This window comes from Hypomesus nipponensis, chromosome 18 (genome assembly GCF_054491055.1).
Source record: "Hypomesus nipponensis isolate SF chromosome 18, ASM5449105v1, whole genome shotgun sequence".
Lineage (NCBI taxonomy): Eukaryota > Metazoa > Chordata > Actinopteri > Osmeriformes > Osmeridae > Hypomesus > Hypomesus nipponensis.
In genome coordinates this window covers 12,331,341-12,352,444 of record NC_140378.1, presented here as the reverse complement: position 1 = coordinate 12,352,444, position 21,104 = coordinate 12,331,341, and the positions used below count along the sequence as shown (strand labels likewise).

Below are 21,104 nucleotides of genomic sequence, written 5' to 3'. Positions count from 1 at the left end.
ATAACCCTGTCTTGTCTATGAAACTGCCTTTTTTCCTCTTTCCTCCATATCAATTCCTAATGACCCGGTAGCTTTACACCGCAACGCGTGTATTTCTGCAACAGCTGAATCTCTGTTCTCTGCCAATGAGAAGTGCTAAACGCTGTGTTGTGATTGATGGAAAGTTTCCATCAGAGTCAATCTGGTCTTTTTGTGAATTCTATCCTCAGAGAGCTTGTCTCATGGGTCCGAGAGGCAGAGGAAGTGTCAACACTACTGTCATCTCTGCCTGATGGGACAGATGGCCTGTTTAGGCTACAGTGTGGGTGGAGGGAGGGGACACACAAAGGGATGGGCTCGCTAGAGGATCCGGTCCGGATGCACACCCTCTGTGACCTTCCTCTAAGAAGTGTTGCATCACATCATTTGACAGGCTGTTGTTGCTGTTGTTTATGTGATCTGTCTCCCATCAGGACCAAAGTGAAAACCTACCATGATGTTATACCCATCTCCTGCCTGACTGAGTTCCCCAACGTAGTCCAGATGGCTAAGGTGAGCTCACCCATACAGATGAGCTGTGTCACATCTGGCTAATGCCATGTGTGATGTCCCACTTCCATAACAGTCAACGAGTCTACTGTATGTATTTAATGGTTGGAATCTCCACTCATAATATTTTTCTTAGTATAAATAGTTTCCTATTTGAAATCCACAGCTTGTTTGTGAAGAGGTGAATGTGGATCGCTTCTACCCAGTCCTTTACCCAAAAGTAAGGCTAAACTCCCAGTGTTCACATGCTCATGCTCTGTCCTTAATGTGTCTCAAAGCATTATGAGAGCGGCAATGAGCTCACAGTGGTTCTGACTGATCTGCTAATCTGTTATTCTGCTAAAGGCTTCGAGACTCATCGTCACGTTTGATGAACACGTTATAAGTAACAACTTCAAGTTTGGAGTCATATACCAGAAGTTTGGACAGGTGAGCTGGAACAACACTTTTGTGCTTAAGCAGATGATGTAATAAGAATGCCTCATTAGCTGCTCATTGATCATAGTGAGGGTACCATAGTCCCTCTGTCCAACCTCATCTAACTATCATTCCAGACATCTCTGTGTGTGTCTGTGTGATCTTGGTCAATCCCAAATGCGCCCCTTTACGTAATGCAAACTGGCACAAACTCCAAATAAGTTACACCGAATCAACTAACCGACATCTCACCGGCTGCATCACAGGCATGGACATCACGTGCACGGGCATTGCACTTGTATAACTGAATTAACTTTGCGTAGGATTTGAAGCTGTAATGAACATTGAATATACTGGGTTCTTCTCCATGAGTCGAATCACGCCAGGCATCTCTCTGTCCATGACAATCACGACCCTATTGTTTTACTCTGAGGAGCTAGAGGGGCGTTGAAGGTTAGGTAGAGGGCCCTTCCAGAGCCTTTGATGGAGCCTTGAGTGTGTGGAGGTCCATCTCCTCGACCTTTAAACCTGAAGGAGAGGGCCCCTCTCCAGGGAGGCTCCCCCACACACAAGCCTGAAGAACCCTGTTCTCCTCACCCAGGGAGACATTAACATGCAGGAGAGCCACTGTGCCTGGGGCTTGGAGCAACACAGACAGAGAAATCAAGCATACACGCCACTCTGCTTTTCCTCACTCTTTGAGTGGGTCACGCACACATGTTCTAGTGCCTGGGCCTGTGTTTAACCTCTCTAGCACACATGAGCTACAAAGACACTCCACTGTCTATCCAATACTACTCACGTCTATTGTTGCTGACTGCCAGGAGTGTCAAACAAGCACTGTGGCTGATGCCTACCTCCTCTGTTAAAGAACCCACAGCCCTTTATCCTGAGACAATGCCAGAGATTTGCTAATGTCTTTTATCTCAGTGTTTTTTGCTGTATGTTATTTTATTGTCGGTCTTAGTTGTGCAAGCACAAAACATTTATTGTTACTGACTCTCATGTTTGGAATGGTTAATAACGGAACAGGCATTAGTGTCATCATCTGAGTGCTTATTTGATCCAAAGAAAAGAGTGCTTTGTTGAGCGGCTCTGTAAAACTTGTTGTTTGCAGACTTCAGAGGAAGAGCTGTTTGGGAACAGTGAGGAGAGTCCAGCTTTCACAGAGTTCCTGGAGTTCATAGGGGAGAAGGTCGAGCTGCATGACTTTAAAGGGTAAAATGATCGCCAACTCACACTGATCTGATTAAAGGAATCATCTCAAAGGCTCTCTTTTCAAGGATGCACATTTGAGTGTTATTGGATCATTGTGTCGTAACTCCAGATGACAACGTTCTAGGAGGTTCCTCTAGACATGTTCCTGTGTCTGTCTAGGTTCAGAGGTGGGCTGGATGTTACCCATGGGCAGACGGGTACGGAGTCTGTTTACCACAACTACCGCAACAAGGAGGTCATGTTCCATGTCTCCACCAAGCTGCCTTTCACTGAGGGAGACACCCAACAGGTACTGAGATCTACTTACTATATCCTGCTGTACCGCTCTTATTACACGCACACAAACACACTTGCACACAGACACACATGCACACACACACACACTCACACATATACACACAAATGAACAGACACAAACAAACAAAAACACACCCACACGTAAAGAAGACAAAAGGTTTTATCAGAATAAGAACAATACACCATTGCCTGTCAGGCCGTACACAATGAATAATCAGTTTCCAGTTTCCAGCTGCTGAGGGAGGGGCCTGGGACTTTGGAGTGTTGGGCCTATCAGAGATGCTGTTCAGGTTGATATGTATGTGCAGCAACACTCCCTCTGGAGCTGGTTTAACCCAGCGCAGGAGGTGAAATAGAAGGAGGGAGGGATGGCCGGATGGACAGAGAGAGAGGGAGAGAGAGAGAGTCGTTCTCAGTCAGAGCACATTCTCAAAACACCATTCAGACAGACAAGGTAAAGTACTGTATCAGTCTCAACAATACAAGGTGTTGTTTTGCAGTTGCAGAGGAAGCGACACATAGGGAACGATATCGTGGCTATACTGTTCCAGGAGGAGAGCACCCCTTTTGTTCCTGACATGATCGCCTCCAACTTCCTCCATGCCTACGTGGTGGTGCAGGTGGTGAACCCCTGCTCTGAGAATGTCCTCTACAAGGTGCTGCCCCTCACTGTTCTAACATGTCTAGTACCAGAGGCCATGAGCACCAAGACGTTCAGAACTCATGCGGTGTGACTGTGGTTTGTTAGGTGTCGGTGACTGCCCGGGATGACGTTCCCTTCTTTGGACCAGCCCTCCCAGACCCGGCCATTTTCAGAAAAGTAAGTTAGTGGATGTGGAGTATCAGATTTGAAGCATTACTGTTGATTACACACCATGTTAGTGCCATTGTCTCTTTCTCTCTCTTTCTTTCTTTCCTCTCAGGGTCCTGAATTCCATGAATTCCTCTTCACTAAGCTCATCAATGCTGAGTATGCCTGCTACAAAGCTGAGAAATTTGCCAAATTAGAGGTGAATCTCCATACATGTCTTTGTGTTTTCTGTGGAAGAATTTCCATGTTCAATCTCGGAACCTACCACAATACTGCTGCTGCTTTTCTCGTTGCAATGAACCTCACAATCGCTCTCTAAACCTTAACCCTACACTATATAGAAAATGTGTGTGTTTGTGTGTGAATGTGTCTGTTGTCAGGAGCGGACACGGTCAGCCTTGCTGGAGACACTGTATGAGGAGCTGCATGTGAACAGCCAGGCTATGATGGGCCTGGGAGGAGAAGAGGACAAGATGGAGAATGGGAGTGGAGGAGGAGGGGGGTTCTTTGAGTCCTTCAAGGTAACTGGAGAGGCCCAAAGCTGGGCTAAAGGCTCCACTCTTGATTACAGCGCTTTAACCCTTTAGTTCAGAATATGCTAGTCTAAGTCATAAAGATTGTCTTTCCTAGTGCCTGTGTATGTAATAAAAATATATGTATTATATAATCTGTGTATAATCTTACAATGATAAGTAGGACAGTTTTTAGCATTGTTTCTTAAATGCCCCTGTGAACATGCTGGATACTGGGGCTAAAGGCAACATCATTCTCTATCAGGAAGCCTTGGAAGCAGCTCTGTCTCTGTGCTCTGCTACTGGCCTGTGGCCACATGAAATTAGTAGCTTTCATGCCTGTCCTCATCAAGCTTCAGTGTCGTTTTTTGTTGTTTCATGTTGTGTTTTGTTGCTATCTGTCGCATGCAAGTGTTTGTGTGTGACAAATGGGATCTCCTCCTTTCCTCTCTGGCCCTCCCAGACCATTCTAGTAATGATTGGTGGAATATGGAATATGCATCCTTCTCTCTCTCTCTCTCTCTCTCTCTCTCTCTCTCTCTCTCTCTCTCTCTCTCTCTCTCTCTCTCTCTCTCTCTCTCTCTCTCTCTCTCTCTCTCTCTCTGTCTGTCTATCCTGTCCTGGTTCTCTGTTGAGGTACATTGGGTTGTTGGTTTGGAATCTTGTGTTTAGACCCCTTGCCCCTGCTGACCATCATATTCCCCTGGTGAATAATCTTGAGGTCCCCTGGGTGTGCTATCAGCTTAGTGGTTCCTTCTACCTCTGCCATGGTGCTGGACGTCCTCCAGGCGGCAGCAGCTCAGTCGCCTCCTGGGTTCTCCCCAACTCCTGGGTGGTAGTGAGGTCAGGTCTGGGTCCTGGTCCTCCCCAACTCCTTCGCGTGTTTCTGAGTGTAGTGGACTGGCCTGGTGGTTGATGTTGGGATCAGTCTCTCTCTAACTCTCAGTGTCAGACTTAGCGGCGGCGATCTCATCGTGTCTCCTCCTCCTCTCTGTAGCGGGTGATCCGCAGCAGAAGCCAGTCTATGGACGCCATGGGCCTCAGTCTCAAGAAGACACACACTGTCTCCACTAGTCACAGCGGCAGCTTTACCCACAACCACGCAGACAGCCCCAAATTCCCAGGGATAGTAAGTACAGTCCCCCTGCTCTGCTCTGGCCTGCTCTGCCCTGAGTGAGGGGAGCCTGGTTCCCTCTACCACCCCCGTGCCCCCAGATGAAGCCCCCCTGTGTCCCCATGCCCCCCCCACACACCTGCCACACAACATACAATAACAGCACTAACCTCTCACAGAACAGAACTGCACAGCAGATGGCCTCACCCTCGTACCCTTGCATAGCCAAGTAAGCTAGAGTAACTGGGCACACAGTGACTTGTCTAGTGTTACTGGATGAGGTGAGTGTAGTTCCTCGGATGGAAAAAAAACCCTGTTTTTGACAGTGAATGTACTTGTGATGTCTCTGTCCCCCGTGCACCTGCACTGCTCCTCAACGTTCCCCTGCATCACCCCTGTGGAGAAACTCCATTCCAGCTGTCTGAGTGTGCATGCCAGCTACAGCTTGCGCTTGACTGTTGCTGATCCAGGAATGACATTAGTGTATTCATAAAGCCTAACCCCTTCTAACATTTTTGTATGCTGTATACTGGACCCGGTGAGTATGGTGGAGAGACTTGACCAGGGAAACACAATATTACATTGACTGTGAGGACAATGAAGTTGCACATCATATAATATGTTCCTGAAATGTGTCCTTCTGTTGTATGGGTCAAAGTTGTTTTAATTCATTAACTTCAGTGCTGCACTAAAGGCTCAGTGTCTTCCCCACAGTGGAGTCTCACCTCACTACTTAGATAGGAATAAATCCACAAAGTACTTATCCCACAAAAATACATAATTCATCCACAACATAGAATTCAACTAAATTAATAATTTTACATAATTAATATTGAATTAACCTGTATGTGACAATACTGACAGCCTGGTGACTGGGCCTTCTAACTACAGCGTAATGTGTGTCTACTGCTCCACTGCTCTCGACTCTTCTTCCTTCTCTTCCTCACAGGCCTGATTTTCACAGCAGTCTCCTCATCCTCTCTCTGCTCTCGTTCCTCCTCTCATCTCACTGTCTGTGTTGCATCCATGATGCCCAACATTGCTCTCTCTCTCTTTTAACTGTGTGTGGAAATGTGTTCTCAAGCTAATTTGTGCTTTGTATTTTAATTTTATTAACTCAACTTGCTCTGCATGTAATCTCATGGTCTTTTTAATATTCTCTCTCTCTCTCTCTCTCTCTCTCTCTCTCTCTCTCTCTCTCCCCCTCTCTCTCTCTCTCTCTGACTCAGTCATTGCTTGTACCAGGCAAAAGTCCCAGTAAATATGGACGTCGGGGCAGTGCCATAGGGATAGGAACGATAGAAGAGGTTCATATCTAATTCTACCTTCTTCCTCCCTCCTATCTCTTCTCCTCATTATACCACTACATCGTGACCAAATATTTGTTTTTGTTATTAAACAGTAAAGGACAACACCGAGATAGGCACAGGACTTCCCTCACTTTCCCACATCATCAAACCTACAGTATGGCATAGAGCCATATAAAACATTTAATTCCAACCATGTTGCAAGGTAGTTCTATATTTTACAGATGGAGAGCAGCAAGGGTAATCCCTGAGGAATAACTGTCTCTGTATTATGTTACACAAACTGCTCAGAAACACTAGTTCTTACATCCAGTAGTCCTCATGAACACAACAACTAATATTATAGTTTAGATGTGGCTTCAGATCCTTCCTTAGTCCTTAGCCCTTTCGTCACTAATCATCCTCATATCATGCACATGTGACTGTTTTAATTGTTGCATCATGCGCTCCTCACTATATATACTGCACTAATGAAAACATTGTTCTATGTGTAATTTGTGTCTGCTAATTCTTCATTTACTTAAACACTATGCATATTAATGGCTTAGAGTCCCCCCTAAAAATGGAAAAAAAATTACCCTTCAGCTCTTTGAAGCCTTGTTAGATAAAAGCCTTTTTTCAAGTCTTTATTTTGAGAGCTTACAAAGGGAGATTGAGTGAACAAAGCACTCGCTCAGAAAGCACATTTTAGTGCTAAGCCCTGGAGCGCCAGAATCCATCTTCCATCTCATGCTCTGCTCTACTCTGACTTGGTGACTGGCACTAGGGCTTGACACTAAGCCTCTCAGTGCATATTCTAATGTTTTCTTATCTGTTTAACCACTCCATGGCAGTATGGTTACCCCAAGTATAATTCAATTTTACATAAAATGTCCCCTGTGTAGATAAAACGTCTACACAATTTATCACTGAGAATTGATAGCTACAGTATGTGCATGAACTATTAAAATGTACTCACATAAATTTACCATGTAACATGACAAAACAATAATGATAGATGAGAGCCAAGAGCTATAGGGATAGGCTGGAGTTATGAGAATAACTGTCATGGTTCTCACTGCCTGTCTCCTCTCCCTGACAGTCTCTCATAATTCCTGGTAAAAGTCCCACCAGGAAGAAGTCTGGTCCATTCAGCTCCAGACGCAGCAGTGCCATTGGCATTGAGAACATACAGGAGGTCCAGGAGAAAAGGTGAACAACTTTTCAGAAATATAAATTGTAAATGCAGTGGAAGTAAGAAAAAGATGCCTAGCTGACAGAAACAACCTCATGTATCCAACAGGTACTGTAAAAACAGCTAAACTGTATCCCCAAATCTCTCTCCCATCATCCCCAGCAGTAGAGAGTTTTCTCTATGTACACAGAAGACCCCAGACAGTGGTCATGCCTCTCAGGACCCAAAATCAGAAGACTCATCTAATCAGAGCTCACCTGAGGCACTCACGACAAAGAACAGGTGAGTTGACTAAACTAAAATGTGGATTTAGACCAGGTCTTATACCGAATATATAATTTACATAAGTATATTCCTCATGATTGTGATTAACCCAGAGTGTAGTTCTTCTCTCTGTGGCAGGGCCCCATCCATCCCTGAGGGTCATGACCTCTCCCGCTCCTCCTCCAACGCCAGCAGCTTTGCCAGCGTGGTGGAGGAGAACGAGACAGAGGCGACAGAGGATTATGACACTGGAATGGTGACTATCAGGGCCTGTGTGTGTGTGTGTGCATGTGTGTGTTTGTGTGTTGTCCTCTCTTACTTTTGTCTGCCCCCCTGTTGTCCAGGAGAGTCTCTCGTCAGCAGGGACACCACACAAGCGGGACTCATTCACTTACAGCACCTGGCTGGAGGACAGCATGAGCAGCACCAGCAACACCAGCCGAGGCAGCTCCCCAGGTGAGTCAGCTCCCCAGGTGAAGCAGCTCCCCAGGTGAGGCAGCTCCCCAGGTGAGGCAGCTCCCCAGGTGAGGCAGCTCCCCAGGTGAGGCAGCTCCCCAGGTGGGGCCATGGGTCAGGAACCAGGGAGTAGGGGGTCGTGGCCTGGAGCCTGTGGCCTGACAGGGGGGGCTCCAGATCCTTGGATCAGGTGTTAATCAGGTGTCATTCTGTTGTTATTTTTGAGGTTAAGTAGACATGTTGTTTGTCCCCCAGGACCTGGAAAGCATGATGGAGGGAAAGGAACAGAGATACGGATCAAGCTGGAGCGGCCACAGGACCATGACTCCTCATCGGTAAGACTATAACTCTTCTGGCCTTCTACTGAACCCCTTCTTATTCAAAGGCCAGCTCTTACCTTGCACGACCTCCAGTCAACGTGATCTATGTCTTTTCCTTCTCTGTAATCCTTGTTGTCATAACACAACACTTTTATCCTAGCATGTACCATGAATGCATGGAAGCATAAGCATTGGTTGTACTATAACAGTGTACTGTAATGTCAGTCAGTCACTGTGGTGAACGGTGCTGTCTTTGCTCTTGTGTGTGCTGTGGTAAATGTTCTTTACCTTCCACTTGCTCTCTGTGCATCTTTGTGTTCAGAATTGTTAGCCCCACCTGGTTGTGTCCTGGATGTTCATCTACAGGTTAGCCTTCTCTTTCTTGTATAAAGGATGTTTCACCACTAGGAGGCAGTCATGGTTAGATACAGATTACCAAAATGTAAGCTAAAGGCCAACCTGTATATCCGTCCTAAAGTATAACCACAACGCAGACTTATTTAAACTATGACAGAAAGAAGATTGAGACGTATCCAATCAGATGATCTGTATACCACCTCTTATTTAGCTGTGTCTACCTGTAGCAAATGTCTGTTTTGTTTCCAGCATTCCCATAAAACACAACACCTCCGGGAGTTAAGACGAGCGAGGGCTTTCGCTGAGACCAATGACGAGGAGGACGAGGAGGAGGCGGAGTCTGGCCAGTCTGCTGGTCAGTAAAGCTGGAGCGCCCATACCCAGAAGCCTTTGGGGCCGTACCTGGAGACCACACACAGAGGGGCCAACTTTTGCACAGTGCTGTTTCTTTCAGTTCACTCGCCTCTTCACATATCTAATGCCTGGTTTTATCTGTTCTATCCAACCTGTGTTTCCAAAGCACAGTTTTGTTCATGAAGTGAAATAACTATGTTTGCCAACAATGTTGCTTTTGGTTCAGTTAAGGCCTACTAATAGATGTGCACAGATTACACAGGTCAAAGACAGTGAACTCAACCAGAGATTGGTCTGTGTTAACATCTGGATGTCATGACACTGGCTGTGTGGAAAGGTCTGTAATGCAGTTCAACACCATTTTGCTCAATTTACATCTCCAATGTCTAAAACCAAATATCCAACACCAGATGTGAGATTTTTTATTAAAAGTCTCTTTTAATTCTTAGTTGTTGAATGCTGTTTAAAATGTTGGTGATTAGATTTTCAGAGTTAAGTGATTGTAATTTGTCTATTAGCATTTAGTTCATCAAAACATTCTCAGCTAAGGACTGGATCCTCTCTTCTCATAGACTAGACCTGAGTCTTTGTTTGTAGTAAATGCCAAACCTCATACTTTAACTTAAGCGGGGATACATGAATGAATGCGATGACATAGCCTTAAAACTGGAATATTAATTTTATTAAACCATTCTAAATTGGTTGTATCTTTACTTTTTACTTGCATGGTCTTTTAGCAGTAATGGGATGGTGGTTTCTGATTGAATGGAAATTGATCCGCATAGTTTTGAGTACTTGATTCTTACTGATAATGTACAATTGTATTATTATGAGCCATTCTCTGAAATAGCGTTGCACTTTCCAACTATTAGATCGCTGTGAGCTAAATGCAGGTATAGCTTTGCACTTCTACTGTGTTTGGGTGTTTTGTACATTTCAAGCATGTTATGTCTTGACACCTCATCAATGCACAATGTTTCTTTACACATCCAATCAACCAATCAACCAATCAAATTGATCAATAGTGACTGTCTCCCAGGTTGAATCAGCTGTACACTGTTGTCATTGTGTTGTAATTTGTGTTTTTATTTATTTGGGGTGTGTTGTGGCTGTTAAACTCCACTTGTGAATCTGATTCAAAGTTGGCTTCTACAGTATGTCCTATGAGAGAGATGCCCTGAGTCAGTGATACAGTAGGTACTCAGCACGTGTAATATCTGAAGTCTGTAGACCGTAGAAGGTCAGCATACAACGTGTCAGATTGGAATTAAATACAGATAATTACAAGATACTTTATATGAATAAACTGGACTGGATTGAAGTCTGCCAAATTATCCAAGTGTGTGGTTTATTTGATCAATGGTGCCCTTACCTGTCTAAATACATTTTGAATGTTTTTTAAGAAAAAAAACTTGCATAATTGCCTCAGTAAAAAGTTTGCATTGCAATAAAAAGTGACCCAAGTTGCATTATGAGATGACAAACAAAGATTTAAAGGGAGAACAGATTGTGTATATCCATCTGAAATGTTTATAGAACTGCCTTTCTGATATTATCTATGTCATCCTTTACTTTTGGGCTCAAATCTGCTTTATACGCAACATTTGGAAGTCACTTTGGAAATCACAGGTTTTTGTTTATTAGATACACAACATGTGTCAGGTAAACAACACAACTGTATAGACCTGCTGTGTACTGTATTATTTTTTTTCTATGCTCAGATGGTAACCAATAAAGGACTGTCCTATGAATAAATAATTAAATGCCACCAACTAAGTCTCTGAAAGTAGAACATTCTAAAAGTGGAGAGCCTTTCTCTGCTTATATAACTGTACTGTACCATATTGACCAGAAAACCATCTAATATTAATGAGTTGGAAAAATATAAAATAGATACTATCCTATGTGATATACAGCTGAGACTGACAGTAGGATATATTTAATTTTCAACAATGTACCAGTAATCCCAATGCCTGATATATAGTATGTTATGTATTTATTTTATTTCGGAATGATAAAAAAAAAAAACTTATTTTCAGATTACACTGGTGTCCTGGTATTCTGGTGCCCTCCAGTGGTGTAAGTGTAGACTAGCATATTGTTACTGTGAGTAAAAGTGCTTGTGGTCGTTTTTCATCGTCAAGAGGAGAGCAAAGCACAATGTCATGCAGCATCAGGATAGGTTACTGTATTTGTGACCACTGCTTCAGTGTGATCCACACAAATGATTGTATTTGTGTTTTTGTTTGTTGATAAAGTAGTGAATTCTTGTCAAAGATGATCCTGTACAGTATGGTTCTCTCTGTTTGTAAATAACCGTGTGGAAATTAAATAAAGTACATGAGCTAAGTCAGACGTGTTCAGTTCCACTCATTCATAATTGCTCTGACTGCTATTTGAATGAGAATAATTCTGGTAAAAACCCTGGCCTTCCACGCTAGCTAGGCTTCTACTCGTAGGCTACATTTACGCTACCGGAGAAGTACACATTCGCAGCTAAGGTAAAATATTTGTTTTGATTTGATACAAAGATCCTTCTTCCCTTTGGCATTGTAATTGAGCTTGTGTTTTAACGTTGGAATGCCGTTATGATTATATAAATGTCGTGGCCTGAAAGGCTTTTTAAAAGAATATATAAATAATGATATTCTTAAAGCGAAATACGAACAAGGAACCATGTGCCTACAGTTTGAAACCGGAAGCTGAGGGAACACTTATCCTGTAGGGCCGGAAGTCATAATTGGAAGTCACATTGGAGGTGGCGAAAGCTTTTTCGGTTTACACCGGCTGGGTAGGCAAGCGATAAAAAATAATATAGAGAAAAGTACATAGTCAGACGTAGTAAATTACGTATATAATTAATTGACATAGCGGCACATACATATGTGGATATTCTGAATATATTCCCCACCATTATTTGCAGGGTGAGACTAGTTCGCTAACCGAAGTGCACAGCCAGTTCGCTAGAATTAGCAATGAAGCTAACAGTAACAGGTTTCTTTTTACGTTTGATAGACCCGGCATTGGCATCTCTGTCGCTTAATTTTTTTTGAATGTTTGGATTGAAACTAAAAAGGTAGCATGTTTGTTTCTGCTGTATAACATTTCCCTTTTTGTTTAGGACACGAAGCCAACATATATATTCGTATGATGACGTCAAAGGATAACAGTTGACAATGTTAATGTCAAGGGTAGTCCCTCGCCTCCGTCTTCTATGCCGAGTGTCTGGTAAGTTGACTAGATGAGATGTTTGTTTGCTTGTCAATGTTAATTTGTATCCTCATGTCAGCATTATATTACTTCCTAATATCCAGGCACACTTCAGGTTCCAGGACAACTGAGTAGTGGATCTGTTCCTGTCAATTCTGCCTGCTGCCCCTTCTTAAATGGTAAACTCAGAAACTACTCAACTGCAGCAGACAACACACAGCCTCCGCGATGGGTCCAACTTGAGCCAGAACTGGAAGATGCACTTGTGCCTCGTAAACTGTCTGTGAGCCCTCTTGAAAGCTGGCTCTCCCTGCGGTACTCTCTTCCTCCCCTAATTGAAGCACCCCAGACCCTGGAAGATGGGGAGCTAACGGGGGAGACCAAAGTACTCCCTCCCTTGACAGTTCCTATTCTGGATAATGGGGAGAACTCAACTCCCCTAAACTGTAAAAATGTTCTGGAGATCCGACGGCGTAAAATGAACCGTCACAAATACAAGAAGCTGCTGAAGCGTACAAAGTTCCTAAGGAGGAGAGTGCTGCATGGCCGGAGGAAGAGAAAGCAGGTGAGTTATCTTTCTGGCACAGAGAAAGGATGTTATGTTGTTATATACTAATAAGCTAAATACTCATTTAAGTTTGATTTATTTTGATCATACATGACTCAACTAAAGCTTTGCTACTACTTTGCTTTCTCCAACATAACTGGAATAGATAATCAGCATTACTATTATAATTGAAGGAAATCAAAGAGGCTAGTGTTACCATAGGGATGTTATTTACGTGAACTACTGATTCACTGTAACTGTGTTTGTTTATAGAAGCGCTTTGAAAAGGATCTGGAGAGGATATGGACTCGAGCTGGACTAAAGAATGCTCCAGAAGGATGGACTACACCTAAGATCTTCATTAAACAACAAGGAAATAAAAATGACTGAAAACCTGATTTAAAGCCCGCAAGCAAGGTTTTACATATCTGTTCCAAAGCAGACTTACACACCCCAGTCACACCATACTGGTTCGTATTACTCAATACCACAGTACCTGGTGCTCTTATGCTGTGAGTTAGCGGTGTACACTTACCTCTGCACTCGCTGTGCCCAGGTATAAACAGTCAATAAAGATCTGTGTGAAATGTACAAGTCATTGGCCTGATGTCATTATTTGCGTACAATATTCAACATTTTGTACATTTGTCGTAGCCTATATAATGTTGAGATTCGTTAAAAGTGGCCGCGCCGCGTCCTGTAGGCTGCCTGTTCAAATGTAGCCGCTTTTCGAGCCGAAAGGATGCCGAAGTCAGACGTTTTCATCGCGATGTGCAATTGAAGGAGGTGTACAATGTTCTTCTTACCCTGGCTTGAGTTTTATTCTGTTGATGATTTGGTGTGTTTTTAAACCTGAAATATTCCTAAAACGCATGTGGCCCAACCTTGTTAATTTAGAAAAAAACGTAATTGAATGGGATGCATGCCTGACAAGTGTAGTATTTCAGACAAGCGGAGGCGGGGCGTACAGTCGGTCTCTCCACTGTAGATGAATCTCTTGTAGTTGGCTTTAGCAACGAACTTACTTAGGTAGTCAGTCTGTATTCCTTGATGTTTATGCAACGGTGGAAGTGCTTTCCCATTGTATTAAGTACATTTTTGGAATCCAAGTGGTTAAAGGTCTGACAAAAGACATGCCTCCTCTACTTCAAAGTAAGTCAACCCAAGTACAATTTTTAAAATAATTTGTTTCTTCTTACCATGATCTGACGAAGGCTCTTAAAAATGAAGGAATCATACAGCAAACTGCAGTAGTATAAGACAGCAACTTGTGGCCTTTTAATAATAAGTAAACTTTTTGAAAGTGCTGTGATAGCTACCATTTGACCCACATAGGGCCTGCATTGTATGTTAAGTGAACAGTTTGTTTGCTCAAAAGAAAGAAACCGTACGACTATGGGCATTATATCTTCCAGTGTCTGTCTTGCACTGAATGTGTTTAGAGTTAACTGCGGTCAGAGTTGGGGAGTCAGCACAATCCTTGTAGCCAGTCATTATGTGTCAGTAATGAGTGTTTCATCGTCGTACTTCTTAGACTCAGGCTAATGTTGAGGGGGAATACCAAGTCACTGAGGACTGTAATTTTGCTGTTTAGCCTAATGCAGCTACTAATGACTTAATGAGCACTAAAAGTAAAGTAGCATTTTTCTCTTTTTGTTGTTTCTTATACATTTTATTAATACTCTCTTACTTAATAACCAATGGAAGGGAGAATGACCTGCTTTCCTCTCAAACAGCCACGGGGCAACAGGTGAAATCAGGAGACTAGGTACTCAGTAAATGCAACATAAGAGTTTCTGTGCAGATCCTCATCTGGACATTTCGGTAATACATAGCATTACCAAAAATAACAATTTAAACACACAGATTTGCTTTAAAACCTTCAACACACCACCCCACTGACCACACATAATTTATTTATTGAAACCGAAAGGAGATATCTGGTCTATGTTCATTAATGTGCTAAAAACAGCAAACATTGGTTTAAGGGCACAATTGCACTAGTCCTTCCATGGTGCTCGTCTATGATAGTGCCTCCAGTGCTACAGACTGTGTGCTCCCCAGGTCAGGACCAGGGATCTGACTGAGGAAAGCAGGGGGATGAATAGAGGCTCTTTGTGACTGGGCTGTATGCCTCTCCACTGGCGCTTAGGTAAACAGCAGATGGAATAGCACTCAGAAAAGATCTGAGTTAGAAATAGCTGGAGGACATTCTCTAGTCTGGAGGCAGCCGAAATGATGAAATTCTTTAGTAGCCATAACATAATCCAGTCCTGATTTTGTGTGTACACACTGATTAATCAATATTTCCCTTCAATCGTTGTCTTTGTTGTTGTTTTCTCTGGCACCGTATTATAAAATATTGTAAAGGTATATCCATATGAATTTACTGTATTGGTAAATGCTGCAGTCACTACTATGAAATAAGATAAGGAGAATATTTATTTCTGATTGTTTACATTTCAGTTTTGGTGGTCTGCCTCGTAGCCAGTGGTAAGTCCAAATATGTCCTACTGCGTTGTACATTTACAAAATAAATCCTCACAGTGAGTCGCCGTCTTCTGTCATGGACTTCTGTCACTGGAAAGCTGTGTGTGTGTGTGTGTGTGTGTGTGTTGGAACAGCTTGGGCCCAGAGCAGCACCAGCAGGCTGGGGGTGGTGGTGGAGACTAAGAACCTGACCGTGCCTGCAGGCTCCCAGGCCGTCCTGCCTTGCCACAGCCCCCGCATGATCTGGACCCGTGACCGCCTCAAGGACCGCCAGAGGGTGGTCCACTGGGACCTGGTTCGCACAACACCAGATTACTCTGTGGAGCGGATCCTGGACATGTCTCCCGGTGCCAACGAGAGGGTCTACAACGGCTTCAACAAAGGCCGCATAACCATCCCCAAGTCAGCCTTTAGTGATGGCAACTTCTCCCTGATCATTAACAGTGAGACACTCCTCCATTTTCCCAGGTTTATGGAAGATGTTCTGTGAATGTCTATTAAATTATTGTTGGCTCCTCTAGATGTGGGAACAACTGATCGAGGTGTTTATACATGTAACCTGCATCATCACTACTGTCAGATCCACCAGTCTATTCAAATACAGCTCAACGTTACCAAATCAGGTGAGCCACATGGATTTTCTACCCAATTAGGAGAAAGGGAACTATTAGTACCAGAAAGTAGTCTATAGACGTTATTTGACCTTATAATGTAAAAAAAACAAACAGGTAATCTATGTGTAATTTGTGTTTTGTTTCAGCCCGTAAGGAGAAGCGCTTTTGGGACGGAGAGAAGACAGTGTTTGTGGTTCTGGTTGGCAACTCGGTGGTGCTGCCTTGTGTCAACCGGCGCCCACTATGGAGGGAGGGGCTCCAGGAAGACCAGCAGCAGGTGGCACACTGGGACTTCCAGCCCCCAGGGGTGCGTCCTGACGGGGCAGACCGCCTTGTGGACCTCTATGCCTCTGGGGAGAAGCGCGAGTACGGAGTGCTGTTCCCCCGGAACAAGATGAGTGTGGCGGAAGACGCCTTCTCCCTGGGGGACTTCTCCCTGACCATCTCTGACCTGCTGCCGGTTGATAAAGGCCTGTACTCCTGCAACCTACACCACCACTACTGCGGCCTGCACGAGAGACGCATCTTCAGGTTGAATGTGGGGCCGCCTCTGCCCGCCCTACTGCCACCTGTCATCACCACACCCCCCCATGCACTCCCCAACAATGAGCCTAGCAATAATGGTATGAGACTCCTCACAACACATTCAATTCATACAGTAAAGCTTCATTTATACTGTAGGATGTTCCTTGGATCGCAGTGTTGTTGTGTCTTTATGAACCAGTGTCTCTCTGTGTCTGTTTCTACAGCTGTATGAATTGGGAAAGCAGAGTTATTGTGTGGTGTGAGAACACTGTTCTGGGCTGTTCCCGACTTGTTTTTATGGGTCATATTTATGTGCATATTTGGTCTGTTAAGTCAGAGCTTCTTGTTGCCAGATTTCTCCTTCAACCTTTCTGCGGTCCTTTCCCAGCACAGAGAGAAGGGAGAAGATAAAAGAGGGAATGGAATAGTGGTAAAACGATAGAATTGAGAAAACAGATGAAAGTGAAAGAAAGGAGAATTGTTTTTAGTAATGGATCACATTCAGGCACACAGTGAATTAAAAGATTGTAGCACGAAAAAAGCAAAGTGTGTTTTGGTGCATGACTGCTCTGTACTGCCTGAATTGTCATTAATTGGCCTGAACGGTAGTGGTCTCATTTTCTTTGGAGACTGTTTTCATTTTCCGTAGTTGAGCAATTTAGTTTATAGAAGGAGCCATTTTCTCTGCGCCGACTGCTGTTGTTTAGAGAGTTTAGGTAGAGTGTGGCGTAATACAACTGGCATATTTTAGTGTCTCCACCTTATGTCTCCCTATTTTTTCCATAATATTATCCATCAGTGAGTGTTGACTGTGTGTATGTAACTGTCTGTCCCCACACTCTTTAGCTTCTGCTGGTGCCTCTCTGGTCTAGGCTTGTTTATCAGCAGTCAGAGGAAGTTTGCTACATCTGCTCAGCATCTGGGCCAGCTGAGACATGAAAGAGAGTAGCAGGGGTGAGGGGCCTGCCAAATGTGTTCCAGTTACAACCTCCTTTTCCCTTTTAAAGGAGCACAGCCCCGTTTAATAGCCTTGTGTGCTGTGCAGATATCCACGTTGATCAGTCCAGTCTCAGTTATCTGGTTCAATCTTTTCTATTTAGCTTACCTCCTATCCCTGGTCCACTTTTAACTGGTAAACACAACCAGGTATTATGTCTGCCTACAGACCTTGACAATCAGGTTTAATTACAGAAGTCCTTAAAGCTTGGTACTGTTCCACTGTAATAATTTACAGCAAGTCTTTAGCATTCCTGATTGACTGCAAGACTGCCTGAAAATGTCATCCGCATCAACCTATTAAAACAGTCAGCTTCCCGGAGTAAATGAAGATGCCCACTGACAGCTCATTGACTTGCTAATGAATCCCTTCCAACCCCACTACAACCACACAGTGTAACCTCTGCACGGCACGTGTCAGACAGCGATTAACATGGATGTTGCTGTCTGATCTGTCAGGAAAATGGAAATAGGCACCAGCTGAGGGAGCAGTAGAACTGGGCTGTCTCTAATTGTTCTCTAGAGATGGTGACCTTGAACGTGACATTGCAGTTTCATGCATATTAAGTATAGCCAACATTGACAGGTGATAATCACTAATCTGTCCACTAATGACGTACGCTAAAGTCAACTTGTTTAATTCAGCTGGTGGTTTTTACAAGGTCAGAGAATGTTGGATCTGTTCTAAGGTGATCCCTTGCTGTAGTTTGAACATGATTCAGGTTAGCACTGTTATCTCATACTGCAGAGGCTGGGCTCTCAAGGTATGTCGTTTAGACAGCAAGCACTCGGCCCACCGTGAGGAAGTTTCCTCAGGATTCACAAGCTAACCTAAAACAGCCATCCACCAAGGGAGATAATGATAATCATGTATTCTCTGCCCTGCCCTTCATTGGCTCTCCAGTTTGCTAAAATTTGATAGGTATAGGTAACTATTACTGTATGGAGGTTGGAACAAGTCCCGACCAGTGGCAGAATGCTGTGTATTGCCAAAGGGGAAGGAGGTGCTGATGAAATAACTAAGCAGAAATTGAGCTAATTTGTAATTGCTAGTTCTTACTTTTACAATGTGTCCCTTTCTCTTCCCCCTGCCTGTAGATGTTGTTGTTGATGTTAATGACAGAGTTGTGTTCCTAATCGAGCTGCCAGATGCCATATGTGTCTGTCTGTGTGGACTGTTTAGACAGGTCAGTCTGACTGGTAGAGCGACAGAGAGGTTGTCAGGGGTGGAAAAATCTGTTTTTCTGTGTTTATAAGAAGTAAATAAGTGGAAAACCTTCTTTCAGACTTACTGTCTAACCACACAACAGAATGTCTACCCATTCCCTTCCTTCTTTCTCTCCCTCTCTTCTTGGTCAGTCTGTATTTTTCTGTGTGGAGAAAAAAATAACAGCTGCATGACATCAGGTCTGGAAGTCATTACCAATGTGGAGCTTTTAGACATTTAACTCTTACTCCTCCCTCCTCCTTTTTTCTCTCTGAGAACCAAAGACAGGCAGCTCAAGCCACTAGGGGGAGCACATTTGGATTCATGTTAATAATCTGTGCTTTAATGTCAATCATTCCTTTAGATGGCATGTCAATTTTTTATAGGACTTCTATATCTACCAAAACAAACCATGTACAGTTACATTCTCTTCCCCTGTATATAGATAGATCGAGATAGAGCGGTACTGGACCAATGATGTCCTTGTGTTTTCTCAACATCCAGGTCATGAAGAGGTGGCGAGACCTCAGGTGGTCAACGTCATCCTCCCTGAGCCCCGAAGTCACTTCCTCCAGCAGCTGGGCTACATCCTGGCAACCTTCTTACTCCTGGCCTTTATCGTCACAGCTGTAATCGTGCTTACTCGACGACGCAGAAAGAGAGGTACTGTGTGTGAGTGTCCGTTGTCTTCTCTCAGTTATGTTCTAGCCTCTCTTGAGGATATGATGTCCTCCATTCCATATTATAATCAACAGAACATATTTTTGTATGTACACTCATCTCTGTGTGTTTATTTTCTGCGCGTGTGTTCTTTGTGTTATTCAAGGGCTGGAGTATGACCTGCGCAGGTCTGAACGGTGAGAGCTCATCTATTTTGTGTCATTATTTCCTCACCTCACTCACCGCTACGCAGGCCTCATTCACTAGACGTCGGATCTGACCTCTGACTCAACCAGTCATTATCTCCCACTCTTACTTGAACAGGGGTCAGATGACCAGTGGAGGTGACATATCATTGGACACTGCCGAACAGAAGACTTGCAATCAGGAGCCTCTGAATTCAGGTGAGCACACCGGCTGCTGTCGGCTTTAGAGCCTCCCACACAGGCTGCAGGAGTCGAATAGCAGGCTCATGGGCACAGCTTCACCAGATCATATAATGATGCTACCCTTTTAACCTTTTGGGCTCTCTATCTGCATAGATTACAAAAACAACTTACTGAAGGAGAGAGACCAAATTTCTAAAGACTGCAACAAAAGTGAGTCTATGTGGCAGTATGGAAAATTATGAATATAAATCTCCTTACAGCAAAATTAATTAATAAAAACATGTTTTTACTCTCAAACATATGCATTTATGTATCTCAATTCTCTCCCTCCCTTCTCTCCAATTGTCCATTCTCTGTGTGTGTCTCCTCATTTCAAAGACATGGATGAGAAGTTGTGGAAGTGAGTGTGGAGGTAAGTTGCCACTGGCCGGTCCAGGGCAGATTAAGGAAGGGGAAGAGTGATTTAAAACCGAAGAAGAAATGTTGACGATGACAGGAGAGATGATGTCTCTGTGATGATGTACTATCACTTTTCTATCAAGTTTCTTTTTTTTCTTTTTTAATCAAATTTTTTCTCCGTATTTGTATTCTGATCTGCTGTTATTTCAACATTGCTAAGAATTTATGGGATATGTTAATCCGTTAAAGTTCTGTAATAATTCTGTCAATCAGGTATTTTCTGTCAACTTAAATAATGTACTCTACTGGCACACTACCTACCCCCTTGGTATGCAGAACAACAATTTGATCACTGTATGACTTCCTTTTCTATTACTGTATTGCTTCCTTTCAGCGTTGAATCAGATATATCAGGCTCAAAACTCATTCACTATGTTTATTGAAATATTTGCTAATTTACATTTTGCACAAACCTTGCTGTAATGAACAATTGACCTTCAATATAATTGATTAATGCATTAAGATCATGGAACATGTAAAGGCTGACTAAACTCAGGAAATAAAGCCTTGTAAGGAATCCATTCATCATTGTGTGTGTTTTCCTTTAGCCTACGGTAACTTGTTTGTAATATAAATAGCCTATATGTTGCCAAGAGTTCCATGGTGCTCAGCACACAGGTGCCTCTGAAAACTTAATTTGCTATTGTGATTTTGACAATGTTTTGATGTTTTTAGGTTAACATCGAACCACGTCTATATTATGCTGATACCCAAGTAGTTTTAAAGTGGTCTTTAATTTAAGCATTGCCTATACAGTTCGATTGCTTTCCACTGACTAGTAGCTTCTAGATTTTCTGCATCAAGAAGTACGAAGTACAGTCTGTACAAGACCACCACCTACTGTCGCCAATAGGTCTAGAATGTTATTTCAATTTTTC

At 43.3% G+C, this 21,104-nt stretch overlaps 3 protein-coding genes across 14 annotated transcripts in view; all 3 read left to right on the top strand.

Annotated features, from left to right (window-relative positions):
* The window catches only part of rap1gapa (RAP1 GTPase activating protein a), a 30,580-nt gene extending 20,117 nt beyond the window's left edge, over positions 1-10,463 (top strand). For 3 of the 10 annotated variants that reach the window (XM_084680914.1, XM_084680911.1, XM_084680905.1), the window contains 16 exons: positions 453-531; positions 695-748; positions 874-957; positions 2,063-2,163; positions 2,323-2,452; positions 2,961-3,116; positions 3,209-3,280; positions 3,384-3,470; positions 3,652-3,792; positions 4,781-4,912; positions 7,286-7,395; positions 7,541-7,660; positions 7,763-7,898; positions 7,987-8,098; positions 8,354-8,433; positions 9,025-10,463. In XM_084680914.1, the coding sequence (XP_084537040.1) occupies positions 453-531; positions 695-748; positions 874-957; positions 2,063-2,163; positions 2,323-2,452; positions 2,961-3,116; positions 3,209-3,280; positions 3,384-3,470; positions 3,652-3,792; positions 4,781-4,912; positions 7,286-7,395; positions 7,541-7,660; positions 7,763-7,898; positions 7,987-8,098; positions 8,354-8,433; positions 9,025-9,138 (1,708 nt within the window). In that variant the 3' untranslated portion in view covers positions 9,139-10,463. Of the gene's footprint in view, positions 1-452; positions 532-694; positions 749-873; positions 958-2,062; positions 2,164-2,322; positions 2,453-2,960; positions 3,117-3,208; positions 3,281-3,383; positions 3,471-3,651; positions 3,793-4,780; positions 4,913-6,126; positions 6,205-7,285; positions 7,396-7,540; positions 7,661-7,762; positions 7,899-7,986; positions 8,099-8,353; positions 8,434-8,740; positions 8,785-9,024 lie in introns of all 10 variants that reach the window. The other 7 variants (XM_084680915.1, XM_084680909.1, XM_084680908.1 and 4 more) reach the window with 7 other exon arrangements.
* Positions 10,464-11,833: 1,370 nt separating this feature from the next.
* aurkaip1 (aurora kinase A interacting protein 1) lies at positions 11,834-13,480 on the top strand. Of its 2 annotated transcripts, none has more exons than XM_084680507.1 (4): positions 11,834-11,920; positions 12,251-12,357; positions 12,444-12,904; positions 13,160-13,480. In XM_084680507.1, the coding sequence occupies exons 2-4, from the start codon at positions 12,306-12,308 to the stop codon at positions 13,274-13,276; spliced, it is 630 nt and encodes a 209-aa protein (XP_084536633.1). In that variant the 5' UTR covers positions 11,834-11,920; positions 12,251-12,305; the 3' UTR covers positions 13,277-13,480. The 2 variants fall into 2 exon arrangements, with proteins under 2 accessions (XP_084536633.1, XP_084536634.1); XM_084680508.1 differs by having other exon boundaries at positions 11,913-12,053.
* Positions 13,481-13,823: 343 nt separating this feature from the next.
* On the top strand, positions 13,824-20,747 carry LOC146252156 (matrix remodeling-associated protein 8-like). 2 transcript variants are annotated; one of them, XM_084681326.1, is made up of 10 exons: positions 13,824-14,038; positions 15,353-15,379; positions 15,511-15,819; positions 15,898-15,999; positions 16,137-16,613; positions 19,223-19,390; positions 19,545-19,575; positions 19,703-19,782; positions 19,921-19,977; positions 20,146-20,747. In XM_084681326.1, the coding sequence occupies exons 1-10, from the start codon at positions 14,020-14,022 to the stop codon at positions 20,169-20,171; spliced, it is 1,296 nt and encodes a 431-aa protein (XP_084537452.1). In that variant the 5' UTR covers positions 13,824-14,019; the 3' UTR covers positions 20,172-20,747. The 2 variants fall into 2 exon arrangements, with proteins under 2 accessions (XP_084537452.1, XP_084537453.1); XM_084681327.1 differs by having other exon boundaries at positions 13,828-14,038; positions 19,223-19,381.
* Positions 20,748-21,104: the final 357 nt, after the last annotated feature.